Source organism: Pyrus communis, chromosome 15, assembly GCF_041283825.1.
Source record: "Pyrus communis isolate YQ-2024b chromosome 15, ASM4128382v1, whole genome shotgun sequence".
Taxonomy (NCBI): Eukaryota; Viridiplantae; Streptophyta; class Magnoliopsida; order Rosales; family Rosaceae; genus Pyrus; species Pyrus communis.
The window spans coordinates 21,910,936-21,930,448 of NC_142579.1; the positions used below are offsets into that span (position 1 = coordinate 21,910,936).

Sequence of the window (19,513 nt, forward strand, 5' to 3'; positions counted from 1 at the left end):
GAGGTTTGATGGGTTTGGGTGTGTGTTCGTACAATGGAAGGAAAAATGGGAAAGGAATGGGGCTCGGGACAGGTGCAGGGAAAGGGAGAAAACAGTGAGGGTGAGTGTGTGGTGCCAAACCAGCCACACCAAGCCAAAAAGAACAACTACACAACGAAAAATCACGCTAGAGGCAAAATCGTCTTTTCACGCTACGTTTTTAAAAAATTTCGGGACAGGCTGTCACAAGCTAGGCTACATTGAGTATGGCCAAAAGGCAAAAGATGAAATTGAGTTATTTTACAAGTGTAAGGTTTGCATAAATTATTTAAAGGAAAACAAAAAAAAAAGGGTAAGCTATATAGCTCCAATACAAAAATTACAAAAGGACGCAAGATCCAAAATCTGGGCCGTCAGTAAAATTGGTTAACCGCCATCTTATTATTCTGCAACTCAAACTATAATAAGAATATTACTCCAGTCTCTCACCAGACTCATATAGCGCTGGTGACGCTCGATCTTTTTCGATAAGTAGAGGAAGGATATTCTATCTTATTAATTAACTACAACTAGATTTTGTTCTTTTAATTACACGTATATAAATCATAAAATAATTGGTGTGGAAATATGATTATATTTTGCGATCGTACGAATAAATCTATCACAATAACCACCGTCCTGCTTGATGGTATCATCTTTAGACTGATGAATTCAGAAAATTTTCTTTTGATAACAGTCCATATGAAGTTGCTTGTTTGCTTTTACCTTTGAAATGTTTCAACAATTCTATCCACTTCACGACTTACTTGAGAGCAGTTCCACCGGAGGTGGACCTGCCCAGCACCAAGTCTAAAAAACAGGCCGGCACCCTGTCCAAAACCTCCAGCCCGCAAAACAGCCTGGCACCCAGCCCAAGCCAGGCAGCAGTCCAGCCCATTTCGGACAGACCCAAAAGCCGGTCCAAAAGGCTGGCGCGTGCACAACACTCGCGACTGGGCGCGAGTAGGCGACAGTGTTGCAGGCGGTGGGGCCCGCGTTCAGGCCAACTTGCCTTCGAACAGCTGAGGGCTACGTGGCCCTCCTCAGAGTCGTTGGATTTCCAACAACTAGTTTTTGTAGGCCGTTGGATTTCCAACGGTAAAAAAAATTTATTTGACTTTTAAATTGGACCGTCCGATCACAGATCAACGGTCCACTTTTTTTCACCAAAAATAAAATTAAAAAAAAAAAAGGCCCAACGGTCAGAAATTTGACCGTTGGCCACGTGGCAGCTGGTTGGCTGTTGGATTTGATTATTTTTCAAATCCAACGGTCCAGATTAATTACAACATTAAAATTTATTAAAAATTGTGAATTTTTTTTTTTAAAATACAGAAAAATTTTAAAAAATTATTATTTTTTTCTATAAATACCTAACCCTCTTCTTCCACCTTACACCACATTTCAATATTTTCTACACTTTCTACACTTTCTACATTTGAATATTTTGTACACTTTGAGAGAAAAAAATGACTTCGTGGAAGCTCATTGAAGATGTTACGTTGTGTGAATGTTGGGTTCGCACTACTCATGACCCGATTACGGGTAATGAGATGGATAAGCAAGAAATGTGAAGTAAAATTACGAAATCGTTTTGCGATGTACATGGAAAAGATGCCAGATCTAGTCAAGGTCTTCAAGGTCGTTGGAAAAAACTCAACGCATCCTTTACTTGTTGGAAAAACGCCATCTCTCATGCTTCTGGTAATCTGCGTAATGGGACAAGTTTAGCGGATGAGGTAACAATATTTTTATTTATTTATATGCATTCCACCCACATCAATATTTTAATTTATTTAATTTCTTATGTAATTTCTATGTAATATGCATTCCACGCCCATCAATATTTTAATTTATTTATTTGTATTACACCCACGTCAATATTTTAATTTATTTAATTTCTTATGTAATTTCTATGTAATTTCTTATGTAATTTATATGCATTCCACGTCCATCAATATTTTAATTTATTTATTTGTGTTACACCTGTATTTTAATACTATCTTATCCCACATTTTTATAGACACTACAAGCACAAGCATTCTACAATGCAAAGAACCATAACAAATCATTCAACAAATGGGAATGTTGGCAAATTGTCAAAGATTGTCGTAGATACAAAATTGTGGTAACTGGTCCAGAAGTTGTCATGCACGGTATGGGTCTACACAGTTCGCCAGAAGCAGACACAGCCGAACAAGAAGCCAACACATTTGAAGACACGGAAGGGACACCTGAAAAAGTGCCAGAGACCCAACCGACTCGTCAGTCCCTCAGGCCTCAAGGTAAAAAGGCATCAAAGAAAAAAGGTAGTTCTTCCAAAAATGACTACACTAAATATATGGAGGAACTTACTCGTCAAGGTGAATTGAACATGGCATGGGAAAAGGCTAGAGATGAGGAAAAAGCTACTGCTATATGGCAGCAATAATAGCAGCTACTGAGGCTCGTGATGCGGCGGCTGAGAAACAAAGAGAAATAGTTAATCGAGAGAACGAGATGATTAGAGAAGCACTTCATCGAGAGAATGAGATGCTTAGAGAAGAAAGGATGGCTCAAACAGATCGTGACACTATGAACAAGTCTCTAGTAGGACTGTCTACGAATTCAAAATATTTTTGGACATCAGAAAAAAGAGATGTCGTGCGAAGGAGGCGTGCAAGAGATGCCGAAACAAGTCAAGGGGGTTCCAGCTACAGAAATCCTAGCAACCAAGATCCTAGCACCACATATCCTAACTCCACAGACTTTATTTAATTTCTTATGTAATTTCTTATTTACTTTTAGAACTTTATTTAATTTCTTATGTAATTTCTTATTTATTTTTAGAACTTTATTTAATTTCTTATGTAATTTTTGTACTTTATTTAAATATTTGAATAAGATTACATAAACTCACCAAATAAACATTTAAAAAAAAAACACCAAATAAAATTACATAACCTCACCATTTAAACTTAAAAAAAAAAAACACACTAAATAAGATTACTTAAAAAACAATACACTTTATTCTTCAACCACAAGCCTTATTTTAATTATCTTCGCCTTCGTGCAATCTCCACTGATGGTCAATCAAGTCATTTTGGCGGGTTATGTGCCAGTATGGCTCTTGCAATGAAGTGTACCGTTGAACGGTCAATTCATTGTAACGTCCATCCCGTTCCAACGGCTCGTGTTGCACAGGATCTTCGATCCGGTCATGAGCATAGTAGATTTGTGTTCTTGAGTTGTTCATCAGATCCGGCTCGTATTCATCGACGGCATCATAATCATACTCATCTTCAACAATCATGTTGTGGAGAATAATACACGTCATCATGATGGATCGAAGAGCCTCGACATCAAACATTCTAGTTGCAGCCCTGACAATGGCCCAACGAGCTTGCAAGATACCAAAACAACGCTTGACATCCTTCCTACACCCTTCTTGACACTTTGCGAAGTGTTTCTCTTTTTCACTCTGCGGATGTGGCACTGTTTTGACAAATGTTGACCACCTTGGGTAAATACCATATGCAAGGTAGTATGGTCCCTTGTATTTATTACCATTAACCCAATATGTGCATCTCGGCCCATTTCCTTGTAGCAGTTCGTCAAACACTGGAGATTGGGCAAGGACATTTAGGTCATTCTGAGCTTTTGGAACACCAAAAAAAACATGCCAAATCCATGTATCAAAAGAAGCCACTGCTTCCAAAATGATGTTTTTGGCTCCTTTTTTGTCGCCATAAGCTCCTTGCCACGCGCTTGGACAGTTTTTCCATGTCCAGTGCATGCAGTCGATGCTTCCAATCATGCCAGGGAAGCCTCGCATCTCACCCTTCCTCAGAAGCCTTCGCATGTCCCTTGGCGTGGGTTGCCAAAGGTACTCATTGGTGTAGAGGGCTTCAATTGCAGAGCAAAACCGCATCAGGGACTCCAGAACTGTTGTTTTTCCCATCCTTGCGATCTCATCCACTTGATCTGCAGATGCTCCATATGCAAGCATTCGCAAGGCAGTCGTAATTTTTTGCTCAGGAAGAAGACCTAGAACATGAAAAACATCCTCTTTTTGCACAAAATATGGATCATGGTTGCAAACATCACTCATGATTTTATCGAACAAACTTCGTTGCATTCTAAAACGACGTCTAAAAACATGATCAGGGAAAACGTTGTTGGGAATAAAATAATCTTCCAAGAGATCTTTACCTCGTATTTCCCTTCTTCTATCGATGTTTGCCGCACGTCTGGGTTTGGCTATCTGACCCATAGCTTCCATGATACGGCAGGAATGTGAGGCCCTCCGCCTTCTATGGTGATCATCTTCATCCTACTCCATTGCGAAGGCCTCATCTCCACCTCCACCTTGGTCAAGATTGACCAATTCTTCCTGTTGTGCCAACAACCTTTTCTGCTGCTCTTGCAACTGTTTATATGCTCTACTTGAAGAATACATTGTAAGAATTCAAGATTTGAAAACGATAAAGAAGAATTCTGAGCTAAAAAAAAGGATTGAGTTTAGTGTGAGGATGGATGTAGGGATGTAGGGTTTATATGGACAAAAAAAGAGAAGATGAGGTTTTGGACAATGTCATGTGGCACTACGTGATTGGTTGAAAATCTTATCGAAATATTGGCTAAATTATTGTAAATAGGAAGTGACACGTGGCGTGTCAGGATTGGTTGAAAATCTTATCAGAAATCTATCTACAAAATAGTACGTTCGGATAATGACACGTGGCGTGACAAGATTGGTTAAAAATCTTATCAAAATCTTGCCTAAATTATTGTAAATAGGAAGTGACACGTGGGTTGTCGGGATTGGTTGAAAATCTTAGCGGAAATCTATTCAAAAAATAGTACGTTCGGATAATGACACGTGGCGTGACGAGATTGATTAAAAATCCTATCCGAAATTAAAACTATTTTATTTATTTATTATTTTATAAAAAAATTATTTAATATTTTAAATGGACTGGGTGCCAGCGTATTTTGTAGGGGTGGAGATCGTTTGTGCTAGTGCATTTTTAGACTGGGTGCCAGCACATTTTTTTTGGGGTGGAGATGCTTTGGCCTATTACTGTTCATTAGGGTCTATTACTATTCACTGAAGTGGATAAATGGGCTGGGTGCTGGCGCAAAGTCTTTAGGGGTGGAGTTGCTCTGATATTAATGTATTTTCATCATGCACATATATCATGTACAATACCAATAAAATATTTATACGATGAAAATAAGTTAATTACAAGTGGATGGACAAATATTCATGAAAACTCAACTTGTTGATGCCCCCACTAGCTTCTCAATTGTGATGACCTGTCCCTAATTTTCTATGTAATTTCTCCCCGAATATGTGAATTGACATTTATGCCTTGTTGTCAAGTGACGTGGACGTGTTTATTTGTTCTGAAATTATTTTTTCTCGCTATTGTAATTAAATAGTATTTGTTGATACAATCGCATGAGCGCAAGTTTGACCCGAATCGGGTTCGTAACGAAAAAAGTACATCTCGTTAAAGTGTGTAATCATCGGGTAGAATTGTACACACTAATGTACTATTTTATCAATGTTAGAAACACTGTTTTGGATAGATTTTCTAAGCACTTTTTGCTATTTAAGTCTGAAAACCCAATCCTTTTCTTCTTTAAAATAGAGACCGTGACTTGTTGTTCACCCTTCTGTTTTTCGCCCCTCCAGATCCTACATAGCTAACCTACTCTGTGGCGTTCGAGGATTACCTGGCGATTCTGACATATCCCCATTCTTAATGTAGGAACTTATCTCCAATTGTGTATTAAGTTCATCTCTAATTCGATTGCTTTACCCTTGTGTTTCTATGCTCTGAATATTTGTAGTTATGGGTTGTAGCCACTACTGCGCACTCACCTTATTAGTTAATTAGGTTCTAGTTTCAGTTTTAATTTATTCACATTTTTCTTACATCACTTGCACTTTTGGTTACGTTATCTTCACATGACAGCCAGCACGTCTTGATTCCGATTGGAACGTGTCATCAATTGATCCTCTACATTCTTGCACTAAATTCATTAATTATTCGAATACCATAACATGCACAAATAGTTTGACAAGAGAACACTTTTTTAGAACAAAAGAATCAATCGTTTATTTTGGCATTTTGGATGTTTTGGATATGTTTTATTTTATTTTTATAAATTTTGGATATTTTACAGTAAATTCATCAACAGTATGAAGAGTTAGGGAGTTTCGAATTTGAGTACAGAGGAGATATATTGTACATTACTCTAGCCAACTTTACTGAACTCAAATCTACTTGACATTTCAACTTTCATTTGCTATAGATTCAAAGGATTTTCTTGTTCAATTAAGTTCGATATTAAAAGTCAAAGATAATCCTTCAGTTAACAATTTATAATACTAAAACTCTGCTTAAAAATTAACAAATAGAACATAATCAAAATGATCACACCACTTAAAACTATGGTCAAGTGGCATTTCTTTTCATTTATAAGTGAAAGGTTTTACGTACAATTTTTGCCAAATGCGAATTTGAACTACATTTTATTATTAGCTAATTGTGACGCTTAGTCCACTCCCCCACTCCCTTAGTATAGATAATATTATTTGCTCAAAAGAAAAAAGAAAAGAATGATCACACTCTATTAATAGGTGCTAATTACTTATTAGTATTAAGTATAGTGGTAATTGTCTTCACTTAATTGATGGAGGTCTTAGCATCGCCTCATCCCATATACAAATTTGAGAATAATATATCTTTGTAGTCTTGCGTAATATTATTAATAGGCATGTTAGCTTGTTGTAAAAGTATCTTTAAAAACTTATTCTAAAGTTTCCAAAAAAATAAATAAACAATAATACTACGTACCTATATAACGACCGGGTTTTCACCTTTTAGTTTTCGCACCATGATACTATACAAAAAACTTGTGACTTCGAAATTAGTTCAAAACACATAGTCATATGGTCCTACCGGCCACTCTTGTAAAGAAATAAGTCGTAGATATTTGGAAGGGACCAAAGGTGGAAAGCTTTAGAATTGCTTTGGGTCACAGTTACAGTAGGAGGTAGGGAATTATGAAGAAAATAAAACAATAAAAAAGAATTGATGAAGATATGATAACACACGTGAATAAAAATTATAATTGCAGGGGGGGGAAGGGGGAGGGGAGGGGGAGGAGCGTCTTCACGTGTTAAAAAGGCTGGACCACTCCAGCCACTGGTAGCAGAAGCACGAAGAGGAGGAGGAAGAAGACGCTCCTCTCAGGGGGACCTCATTGGTCATTGCCACCCACTCATATCAATGGATATTATTGAATATTATTAACTAATTGATAAAAAAATAAATATATATATGTTATTTAATTAGTTAATATATTAGTAATTAGTAATATATTGTTTAGGATATAATATTGAAAGTTTGGAAGATGGGTGGCGGCAAAACTTGGGTCCTGCTGCCAAGACAGAAGTAGAGTAGGAACCTTTGACTCTGAAATGGCTGCGAAGCCCAAGATGGTCAGCAACTAGCTTTGACCGTTAACATGATGCTGCTGTATTGCTTGCAGGAGAGATGCAAGCAGACAGAGCCAAGGGTGGTTAAAATCATGGTTCCATTGCAAGACTAGGGTTTTTCCACCATCAAATTGCGAATTGTTTTGTTTCCTTATTATTTGTTCTTACCATCCTTTGAACTCTCATTTGTTTTTGCAACTTACCGTGACATCCTTCGTCACTCTTCTATTGATTTCATCATAAGCATTTCCCTTTATTTTTATTTTGCACAAGAAATTTTCACTAGATGATCAAAAAGACGAAATGTTAATGTAACAAACGAAAGATAAGAAATACAGGCGCTATATCAATCAAAAGTCCTAAAATTATTATGTGTTAAATCTCATTCTTATGTTTAGTAATCCAATATTTCAACATTGTGTTTAGAAACATGTCTATAGCTTGTCTGAATATATATATATCTTATGTTTAGTAATCCAATATTTATGAAGGGAGAACTCGAAATGCTTGTGCCGGATTGGTTATCCAATTCTCATGCTTCTCATTATTAAATTACCATAATTCTTGGTATTCGTTATTACGTCACATCACATGAGAATGAAGAGGGAATTTGAGGATGACGATCCTTTTCAAATATCTTTGTAAGGATTATGGAGATCTTCACATCTTATTTATTTTTTGTACATTGCACGGTCAAATTTTATCAGGTACTATTTGTGTTTAATTTTAATAAAAATTTAAATGATTTATCGTCGTACGATGTACGATGAATAGATAGAATAAAAGGATCTCTAAGATCCTTACAAAGAGGATCTGGATGGGATCTCTTGTACGCAATTCTCATGCATTGGGAATGAGTTTACGAGTCTCGATCTTTTAAGTTCATTCATTGATTTTTAATCTCTATTAATTAATGAAATTCTCTTTGTCAACCAACAGAAGATGAAAATACAACTTAGTCTTCTATCACTAAAAAAAATGATGGGCAATAATGTAATTTCACAGGTCTAAATTTTACTGTTTTTTATTGAAGTTTCACCTACCGGTGATGTTAAAATATCTCTAATATTTAAAATTAAAAATAAATTTTAAAAATAAAAAAAAAATAAAAAAACCAAAAACAAAAACCCCTCTCTCTCTCTCATTTTCTAAAAAAATATGTTCATACACACAAAGTGTATAGTCAAATGTTAGTTTAATATCTAAAGTTGAGATTGTATTTCTTTATTATTTATTTATTTATTATCAATTTTTTTTAATTTAAAAGTTAAGATTAAAATTTTAAAAGCACAATTTTTTGTTTTCCACCATTTAATATTAAATTCAATGAAGAGTGATCGTGCATTTTTCTGCCACTTGGTAACCAAGTAAACATTGTTGATACATTTACCATACCCACTAGGTGACCCTATTTAATATTCATTTTGTTCTCCTCCACTGATGTCAAATACTGACTCTTACAACTGCGCAAACCAAACATGAGAATGAAAAAAAAAAAAGTGTACTACCTAGTTATCATTTTGTAGCATTTCCACTTCCAAAGTGAATAATTTAGAAGCCATTTGATAATAAATTTATTTTTGTTTTTAGTTTTTAGGTTTCATATTTGAAAATGGAAAATTGAAAACCCATTTGGTAATTACTTTTCATTTTTAAAACAATTAAAAAACTAAAAATCAAAAGTTGAAAACGGAAAGGTAAATGTTAAAAACTCAAGAAAGTAGTTTTCAATTTTCGAGTTTTTTTTTTTATATTTCTAAAATTGAAAATCAAAAGTAACTACCGAACTAGTTTTCAGTTATAAAAAAATGAAAGGAAAAAAAAAAAAAAAAAAAAAAACTAAAAGGTTATCAAACTGCCTTAGTTTCTAATTGAAAAGGAAGATCATGCTTAACTCCAAACTATACACATTTAGCTAAATAAATCTCAAGTTTACTTTATAATGGTAAGTGAGATTTAAAAACCCACATGCATTCCTATCCTGGGTAAAGTCCCACAATCAAACATAGCTTAAATGGGTAAAAAATTCAAAATTTTCATAGTAATTCTTGCGTGAGATTTGTTGTTTCCTAAGGCTATTTCCAATGTTAAAAATATAGTCATATTTAACTTCAAAAGTGATCTCCAACACACATTTTAGTTTTTTAACTTTTAAATCTTGTGCATCTGAAATGATTGAACTTAAAGCTAAATTTTTGTTTTATTTCAAATCGTAAACCACGATAACATGTATATTTTGTTCCATGACATAAAAAATCATCATCGGGGTTCCCCTTGTTGATTCCACAGTAGAAGCATCCTGAGTAATACAAAGCCAAGCCTTATAAGTAGCAATATCTTCTTCATGAGAAAATGATAGACCCTTTGATTCTTTTGGTTTCCTGACTCGAGTACAAGTAGTTTCCATGTTATGAAGCTAATTGGATAGAATGTACTTTGGATGAAAAGAAAGGTATGCATTTATAGGATATTTTAGAAATAGTCGTTTCTAATTTTTTGCAAGATATATGTTATGGCCATTGAATACATGTTAGGAGGAACTCTTTAGAAAAAAATGGCAGTAAATATTTGAAATAAAATAGCTGTAAAGCAAGAATTTTATGGTATTGATGGCAGTAAATAAAATTATATTTTGTGTAATTCAATGAGGATCCCACTTTAACTCTAGAGTTAAATCTCAATCAAATATGACTCGACACTTGACTTCAAAGTTATGTACAAGTTTAATTTTTCGGTGCACTAGAGAGAGATTGTGTCAAATTTGGAGTCAAATCTTTAGACTCCAAGCTTTTCGGCTCATTGGAAATCTCCTAAGTGGGTCAAATAGTTTTTCGTGAACCAAATTTTAGAAATTCAATAGTTATTCGTAACAGCAAAAACGCAGTTATGAAGGGCACCAAAAACCCTGCTTTAAATTAGCTTGTTTTTTTTGGTCAATTGCTTTAAATTAGCTTTCTCCCACCGCACATTAACCAAACACCATAAAACGTCAAAACTTTCAGAAAAAGGAGAAGCAACTCCACAAGATCAACCCCAAACGGCCACTTAATCTTCTCTATGCAACTGCCATACGGGCCATGTTTATTTTATTTTATCTCTTCCATCTATTATTAAGCAAGAATTTCGTCACGACGATTAAAGAAGCCTTGCAAGTTTGCAACTCTTAGATTGGATAAGGAATTTGCAAGTACTAACGGATTTAAGGAAAATAAATTAGAAATGAACAACAAAACATGGGACTGAGAGATTTAAACTGCGCTCTACACGATCATTACAAGGACATAAACAAAGAATACAAATAACTCATTTCAAATACTTGTTTGGGCCAAGTAGGAGCAGAGTTAGGTCTACATATAAAATGGGTGCTCGGCCCACATTGGTTGGCTAAAACTCGTTCGTGTTTCCACTCATTTTCAGAGGCAAATGGAGCTCCTGTGCACATATACAAAGATGGTTGTGAACAATTCGCCATTTTGCTGCCTGCAGGTTGAGAGTCCCAGGCGGTTGCATCCTTTGCAAGGGAATGCGGCACCTGCAGGACTTAAACTCTCGCCTTTTTTCTAATTCCCATCACTGCAGGGTTCCCTTGTGCAGGGGGGACGCGAGAATCAAACTCTTGGTGTGGGTGTGGCAGTAGCAAGTGATCCAACCACGATACCTATAAGCCCCGATCTTTCCCCCCATAGTTTCATATTAACATTGCATGCTTGAGTTTAGACCATCTAACCAAAACCGACAATGGGCTATGCTCTCAACATGCCCCCTCATGTGTAGGACTTGTGCCGAACATGTAGACAACTAATATTGGGCCGACATTGACTGTCTATTTTATACCCTGTAGAATTAGGAGTGTCCAACCAAAACCAGTTGTCAATGGGATGGAGAGGCCCGCGACCATATATATTGCGAGACGTGTGACACAAGGCTCGAGAGTTCCCGATGTGAGATTCTATACTCAACAAGTTTAGTTAAAGGAGGCATGGAACACTGAGTTTTGTTTTGCTTTGTTTCGTTTCAAACCGCACGTTGTGACAAGAATTTAAATGGGACCATTCCTTTATGATACATTTACATTATGCTCGTATTTGATTGGACGAGTGTGCTTCAAAATTGAAACTTCTTAGGCCCTACTTACAAGGAATGAGACTAAGACCTAAGGAATGAATAAATATGTTAAGTCCCACATTGATCTTGGTGACATACCGAAAAATCAAGGTACGGGATAACCAAAGAGTTGTTTGTTTCATACCCATTCCTTCTCATCCCCGTTCATTCTCATACGGTCACACATGTAACAAGTAAACTTGTCATTAAGATACGTACAGAGCTCGATTCCCTTCAGTGTAACAACAAACAGTTTCATTATTTCTAGAATTATTTTTCTTTTTCATAAAGGTGATTTGATCTTTAGAAGGATGTAGTCTTTGTTTGCTTTCCTTAACGTGGTTAGTTTTAAGAAGTGGAGCTTGGTTTGTCCTTAAAGTTTGAACATAAATATGAAGACATTGACAATATGTCTCCTCCTCCCCCTCAATTATTTTCATCAAACAATAAAAACAAGACAATACTGAAGAATAAACATAGCTACTAATTATTATTGAACTATATTTTAATTTGTGAAATAAATGCAGACACCACCACCAAAACATTCTGCTTTTCCCTTCAAAATGTGTGGGACTCTGGATCAAGATGAAGAATCCTACCCTAATTATAAATGTTTGTAATTTCCAATTTTTCTTTCCCTTTTCTTTTTCTTTTAGCATGAGTGTAATGCTCTTCTAAGTATCGTTCAATGCTTAACTTTTCGGACAATGCATCCGATATTCTCATACAAAATCTCAAAAGACTTACCTGATAAACTGACTGGGGAATCTCTCCGTCTGAATTGGGATTTTCTTTATACTGGAAAGAGTATCAAGAGTGCCCTCCCTCCTGCGTTTCTTCTACTCCTTTTACATGCTTGTAACAAAACAAAACAAATATACTGGTGCTGCCGCTTCTTCAGTTTGGACGTGTTGATGACTGTGGTACTATCCTCTAACTTATGTGTCTTCGTGTGCTTCATATACATATTTTTATGGTGACAAGCTTTCATCATCCGAACTGTTATCTTGTCTCACGTTATACCTGCTGAGAACTGGTAGAGGAGCGGTTGATGTTATGCGGAATGATCTAGCAGAGCCCACCAGTGTTCTATCCTGCAGCATCCCCACTTCCTTGCAAACTTGGTCCAGTACATTTAGAAAATCTCTCACGATCATGAAGATTCTGAAAGGATGGGCTTCCTCCTTTGTTGTATCCCCATGAAAATATTCGGTAACCTCTTTCACCAGAATTAAAGCCTTTCTTTCATCAGCCTTGACCCTAAGAATTTCATCCTCGGCCTCTTTTAGAAATACCTTCATCGAGTTGAAGAATTTCCCTTGCATATCGGGCTTCTCATACTGCAAAACCAGTTTGACCTTCTGAAGCCCCATTTCAAGCTTCGACACGTAGCTACTTAGGACATCTGAGTCCATTCCTGCTGCTTTCTTGACGTTGCTGAGGTCTCTGCCCAGCCCTGCAACCATTTGCAATCCTTGCTTTCTGAAACCATCTTCCTTGGTATTGACAGGCATGTTTTTAGCATTCTCATTTGTAGAATCAACAACTTCACCTTCGGATTTTATGATCTCTTGGACCACAAAATGGAGCAATGTGGTCTTTCCATCTGTTGCCTTTACGTCAACTAGTTTTAAAAGTGTATCAAGTTTGAAAGATTTAGCATCACCACGATTAGTCCCAACATTCATTCGGTTCCCTGTCTTGAGGACAGCTTCAAGGAGTTTGAGGAATAATCGACTGCTCTTTAGTTCATCACTTGCTTCCTGAAGAATGACAAGATATTTTGTATCAGGTTTTATGTCAATATTCATGGATTTAAGAGATCAAAAACCAAAAATTTTAATTTCAGCCAAAATACCTCCAACGTTTGAAAGGACTTTCTCAGGTACTTCACTTCTGTATCAAAATTAGCTCTGTATAGCATTGCCTCAACTCTCTTAAAGGCAAATGGGATATCGAGCACAGCTTTCAGAAAGCGTTCAGCAGTCCCTAATTTTGAGACGTCACCCTTGTAGTCTCGAAGTTTAATTTCTTCTTCCTTAGTTGGAGCCATCTTCACCAGAGTTTCCAACAGCTCGGTGCCCAAGCCTTCGGGGTTACCTGTTATGTATAAGCAAATAATGCACATGATGTAGCAAATATAAATACCACCAAAAAGCGGAGGATCGAGAGAAGGTCAACTAGTGGCTGTGATACGTTGACATCAAGTGATCGAACTTTCTAGAGGTAAATATGCAACACCGATAAAAAAGAGAATTTGTTTTTGTTTGATGTAAGCTTTTCTGTGTGCTTGCATTTTGAGTTCTGAGGAATAAGAATGTTTCGACGATTGTTCCTGTTTATTGGAATGTGATTACATAATGGGTTAAACTGTTTGTGCAAATCAGATTTCACACATTAATCAGATTTCTACGTGGCTAAAATTGAAAGCAAACCAAGACACGCTTGCATGGTCGCACCAGAGACCTTTAAGAAAGCCATTGATAGGAGCACAACCAAGTATAAACATCAGTTGCAGCAATTATTGCGTTTGCAGTTTTAAGAGAGGATAAAACTTCAAAGTATTCCTCATAGTGTAAAATTCATATATCTATTGAAAGTTTTAATCAACAGGGCAGTGCATTCCTGTTGACAAAGGTTTCGCCTGAATCTATTGCTTCTAACAGAACACTTCAATTTTTACGATATGAAATTTTCACAAGGGAGGTTGTTGGGAATTGAAAAAACTTTGCAAAAATTGCTGGGTTAGCAGCTACAGTCACAGTGTTAGTAATTTGCTCTTATGGCTCTACGGTGCTTTCGTTCTCTCTTCTTCCTTACAAACCAAAACTGACATAATCATGTGTGTGGTAATTACTGTTAAACTGCTTTTACTCTTATTTTCCAAGTAACAATAATGACTTATTGCTTAAGCCTTTAACTGTCACTTCTGTATTGACATCCTCCATTATCTCCTTCTCTTGTTTCCTTTCCCAAACAGTGGCTCGATATACAATTTGTGCCTCCGAACAATTTGTGCTACTAGAAACTCATTTAATTTGTAATTCCAAAACGCATTAAGAAATTCATGATATCCATATTAGTTTAATGGAGCCCTAACATTGATATGCTTTCAGTAAATTACTCAAACAATTTGATGACAAGTTTCTATATCGCTACGCAGAATTAAGGAGCTAATTACTCATCGGAAATGGGAAAGAAGTAATCACTTACCGTCTAAAAGCGCTTCAGTAACCTCATCTCGTGCTACATTCAGTGCTCTCAACAGTATTGCTATGTTCTGTGACTTCTTTGGATCCAAAACCCTGTTTTCCAGCTCAACAGGAGGAAGAACTGATCGTCTAGTAGTCTCTTTCGGGACTGAATTCGCTGGGTTACACCCGAAAAGGGTCTCCATCATGTCCTCATTTAACCTGCAAACAGATTTAGACATCACCAAAAATCAGATTGCGCACACATTATGCAATTGGCTTGATTTCGGCTGAACTTTACTTACTGGAATGAGCTCGATTTCAGCTGATCCCACACGGTAGCGCGGTCGGAGGTTGCCCGGACCTTGTCCCAGTGCAGAGGCTTCAGCTTGGGCTTTGCCCCTCCTGAATCTTCATTCTCAAAACTCTCTGACGACGCCAAGCTCTCATCAACAAATCTCTCAGCAGGTTTTCTTGTCCCATTATCGAAAGGCCCTTTTGGGATTGCTGCAAAGGAGGATTGTGGCTGTGGCTTTGCCGGAGCTTGGGCTGGCCTTGCAGAAACAACCCTTTCTGAATCCCCAACTTGCCTTAATATCGTCGGTCGTGACGGCGGCGGTGGCGGAGGAGGCGGAACAGGGGCTCTAGATACACGCACCAAATTTGGTGGAGGTGGTGGAGGGGAGGAGAATTTCGGCCTCTTATTAGAAGACGATGGAGCTCCCTGTTGGGCGTCGTGGGTTTGAGTCTGAATTTGCATTGGCGGCGGGGGAGGTGGCGGGGGAGGCGACGGAGCGGCATGGTTCCTTGTGATGGAAGAAACCGAAAGCCGCGATTTCGGAGAAGTTCGTTTCGAGTGGGGAATTGAACTGGAGACGTGAATTGGAGCACAATTGGCGACTCCATTGTTGCTGCTCTGCTTTGGCGTGTAGTAGCTGTCGTCGTAGCTGATGGAGGAGCAGTTCGGCGAATGAAACGCCGTTTCGTTGCTCTCTTCATCGGAAGACGACATAGCTGACGGCGAGTTGAGGTTCTGAGGAGGTTTGGTCAGAGGAGGAAGCGGCTGCAACTCGGGACTCGGCCGGTACCGATCCGATCTTTTGACAGAGTTCAGTCTGTGATACGGAGACCGGTTCAATTCCACAGTTGTTGGTCCGCTAACCGCTTCGCTGCTCGTCGTCGACGTGTGGCTGGGTTCGACTGTGCCAATGTAGAGGAAGCTCGAGGGTGGGACTCCCGGGTCGTCGGCGAATCTCTGGGAACCGGGTCCTCCGCCATTGACGAGTTTCTGAGACTCGGACGGGTGTTTGACTCGGTGGCGGTAAAGGAAGAAGGCGAGTCCGGAGAGCATTCCGAGAGTCACAATTCCGACCGAAGCAGCAATGGCGACTTTCTTCGTCCCCTTGGTCGGTTGCGGCGCTTGTGGGTTCTGCACAGTGGTAGCGTTCGACGGCAGCGGTGCGGGTTGAGTCTGATCTGGGGTCGACCCAGATGGCAATTCATGGAAAAATGGCTGGTCGCTTGAAGTGTCCGGCTGAGGCGGCGGTGGAATCGGCGGCGACGGGGTGTCCGGCGGAGGGGAGGAGCTGTCTGGAAACAGGGGCTGGTGGAGAATTCTTCTGTGAATTGCAGTGGGCGTTTGAAATTGAAGAGCGTGGAGGGGAGTGAGGGAGAGAGAGAGAGAGAGGGAGAGGGAGAGAACAACGGAGAAAATGAGATGGTGAGGAGGAGCTTGCAATTTCATGGTGGAATTTTAATGGCGGAGTGATGGATTCTGGTTTTGTTTTTGTTTCGGAAAATAAACCCAATTCATCGTCGTCGCCTTCTTCCTTCGTTCTCACTGTGGTTTTGTTGTTGGGTTTTGGATTTTTTCTGTTTGTTTTGGTTGGATTGGAAAGACAGAAATTGGAAGAGCGAGGGGGGGAGAGAGAGAGAGAGAGGGTGAAGTGAGAGAGTGAGTCGAAGCTTCTTTTGGCTGCAAGATCTGGGAGATGCCAATAGTAGCCGCTGACCTCAGCAGGAAGCCACATTCTTTTTTATTTTCTTTTTCTTGTTGCTTTTCACTTAAATTTTATTGAGAGTTTTAACGAAATATTTCTGTTATTATTTATTTTTAATGTTAACGATATTTTTACTTTAAAAAATTATTTATAGTACTATTTACTCACAATATGTTTTTATGATTTTGGTTAAACTCAAAATTTTCAACCTATTTTCTTTATTTTAGTTGATCATGTGGATTTGTTAACGTCTTAGACTAATGAAATTATACATAAATACTTTATTAGCGGTTTTTTGTTTAAATAATCCCTAATAGAAAACTAATCTCTATCAAGAAAATTAGAATGTATTATGAACTATATTAAGATGATGTCATCCGGTTCAAATAAATTTGAGTTTGTAGGGTAATGATTGTGGTTGAGATGGAGATACCAAGATTGGAGTCAGACTGTATTCATATAATAATTTGAATTTTTTGAATTTTTTATTTTAGTGAAAGGGATGCAAAATTCTTATGTAGCTTAAATCTGACTCATTCCTCACTCAACATCCATCACAGCCGACCCAAAAACTAACGATATTAAATACAAAATCGTCGGTCTTTTTTTTTTTTTTTTAAACGATATTATCTATACTAAAGAAAAATAATATGAATTAAATCTCACAATGGATCAGTAATAATATAGTTCAAATTCGTCTTTAGCGAGAATTAAACTTAAGACCTCTCACTTACAAGTGAAGGGGAATATCACCAGATCGTATTAGTGGCAACAAATTGGTGTTTTAAATCAAGAGGAAATGATTAGTAACAATGATACTAGAGGTGTTTTAGAGTGTTGATATTAATAAATAGGGTAATGCTAAGGAGATTAAAATTGTAGATGAAATTTACAAACCAAATGCTGTGTCACCAAAAAAAATTAAGTGCATTTAGTATCCCTTAAGTAATAATCTAATAATCCACTTCTATGTCATTTAGTTTACAAAATTTTATCTACAAATTTAACCTCTCTAACATTACTCAAATTAATGATATGAAATAAATGAAGAAGTGAGGAGAATTTAGTTTGGTGGTCGATATCAAATAGATGAAGGGACTATGATGACGATGTAGTGTTGATATTAAAAAGTTGGAGTGTGATATCCATACACTTCTTATTATTTTCTGTCATTTGATATTCTTCAACTCGACTTCTAAAAATTAAAAAAATATGTAAGAATTAAAGTATGTAGGCAGCACATCCCTAAAAAGTTTTGTTGTCCATTCTTTATTTTTAACTCTTATTTTACCATTAATCGAGGTGGAGGCCGATGCCCAACAACGCAAAGGCACATAATCCCTTCACCCTCCCTACTTGCGCTTTAGTCAAATTCTTTGAGAGGTTTTAACGAAAAGTTCACGATATTGTTGATTTTAACGAAAAATTATATTTTTACATTAAAAAGTCAATATTGGTATTATTCACTTTACCCTTTATTTTATACTTATCATTAAAACTCAAAATTTTCAAATTATTTCCATTATTTTTTTTTTTTCAATTATGTAAATAAAAAGTTTTACGTTTAACTTTTATGGATAACGGACTTAATAAACAATTATAATCAGTTTATTGTATTCTTTTTTATTAAATCTCTTTTCCTCTAATATCGATCGTTAATTGTAAGTAAAAAAATCATGAAAACTACAGTGAGGAACTTAATACTCAATCAGTTAATAATAATTGTCCTTGCACTTGAACATCTATGCACAATTCTCCCCTCCTCGACTACCGCTTATAAAAAAATTCAAGGCTCGAGAGGCTAGTGTCACAAACGGAGAAGAACTAAGCTACATGTTTAGTGTGTTAACACGACATCATGTGTTTTATCATTTTAACATAATTTGTATATTTGGTTCAAGATGCTACAGTCCAACATAAGAGAGTTTAAGTGAGTGTCTCCCGTACGGACAAGGATTGTATGCCATCCCATTTTCGATGCTCTTCCGTATCCTCTTGTTTTGTGTGGTCACGGTTAAGTCACGTCAATATTTTATATTATTTTTTATAGAGATAATAATATAAAAATAAATAGTAATATAAATGTTAACGTAGCTTAACCATAACTACACAAATAAGAGGGCACAGAAGGATACCGAAAATAAGAGGACAAACAATCATTGTCCCTCCCCTACAAAAATGGCACTACATGACCCTAAATTGTGGTCCATCCAGTAACCCCCACGTGTTAGTCTGATAGAATAAGACCCTTTTATCGTTGTTATTGGTTTTGGGTTTAGATTTTGTGTTTTGTATGTTTGGTTATACTCATTCCTACATCTAAACTGTTGGCATTATACATGAAAAATATAGACCGTCAAATTGTACATCCTATCTAAGAAGAATTAACATAATCAATAATTCAATAATTCACTAATACGTAAATTTTACGCCCTATCTAAAAAAAGTAACATAACTAATGACTGAATAACACACGTATTTATAACATGACACTGTAAACGTATGTTATTTAGAGCAACTCCAGCCCAGCACCAATTGACTGGCACCAAGTGAAGAAAACAGCCCGGCATGCAGGGAATGAGCTCCAGCCCGCAAAATTGACTGGCACCTAACCCGTGCCAGTCAACAGCCCAGCCCAAAATGGACAGACCAAGAGGCCAGTCTGTTTCTTGGCGCGTTCACAACACGCGGTGGAGATGGCGAGTAGC

At 37.2% G+C, this 19,513-nt stretch overlaps 1 protein-coding gene across 1 annotated transcript; it reads right to left on the reverse strand.

The window, feature by feature from the left end:
• Positions 1-12,078: 12,078 nt before the first annotated feature.
• Positions 12,079-16,823, reverse strand: LOC137742172 (formin-like protein 6). The gene is made up of 4 exons (XM_068481962.2): positions 15,111-16,823; positions 14,828-15,027; positions 13,473-13,714; positions 12,079-13,377 (listed from the first exon to the last, which is right to left on the reverse strand). Exons 1-4 carry the CDS (start codon positions 16,547-16,549, stop codon positions 12,586-12,588), a joined length of 2,673 nt encoding a protein of 890 aa, XP_068338063.2. The 5' UTR covers positions 16,550-16,823; the 3' UTR covers positions 12,079-12,585.
• Positions 16,824-19,513: the final 2,690 nt, after the last annotated feature.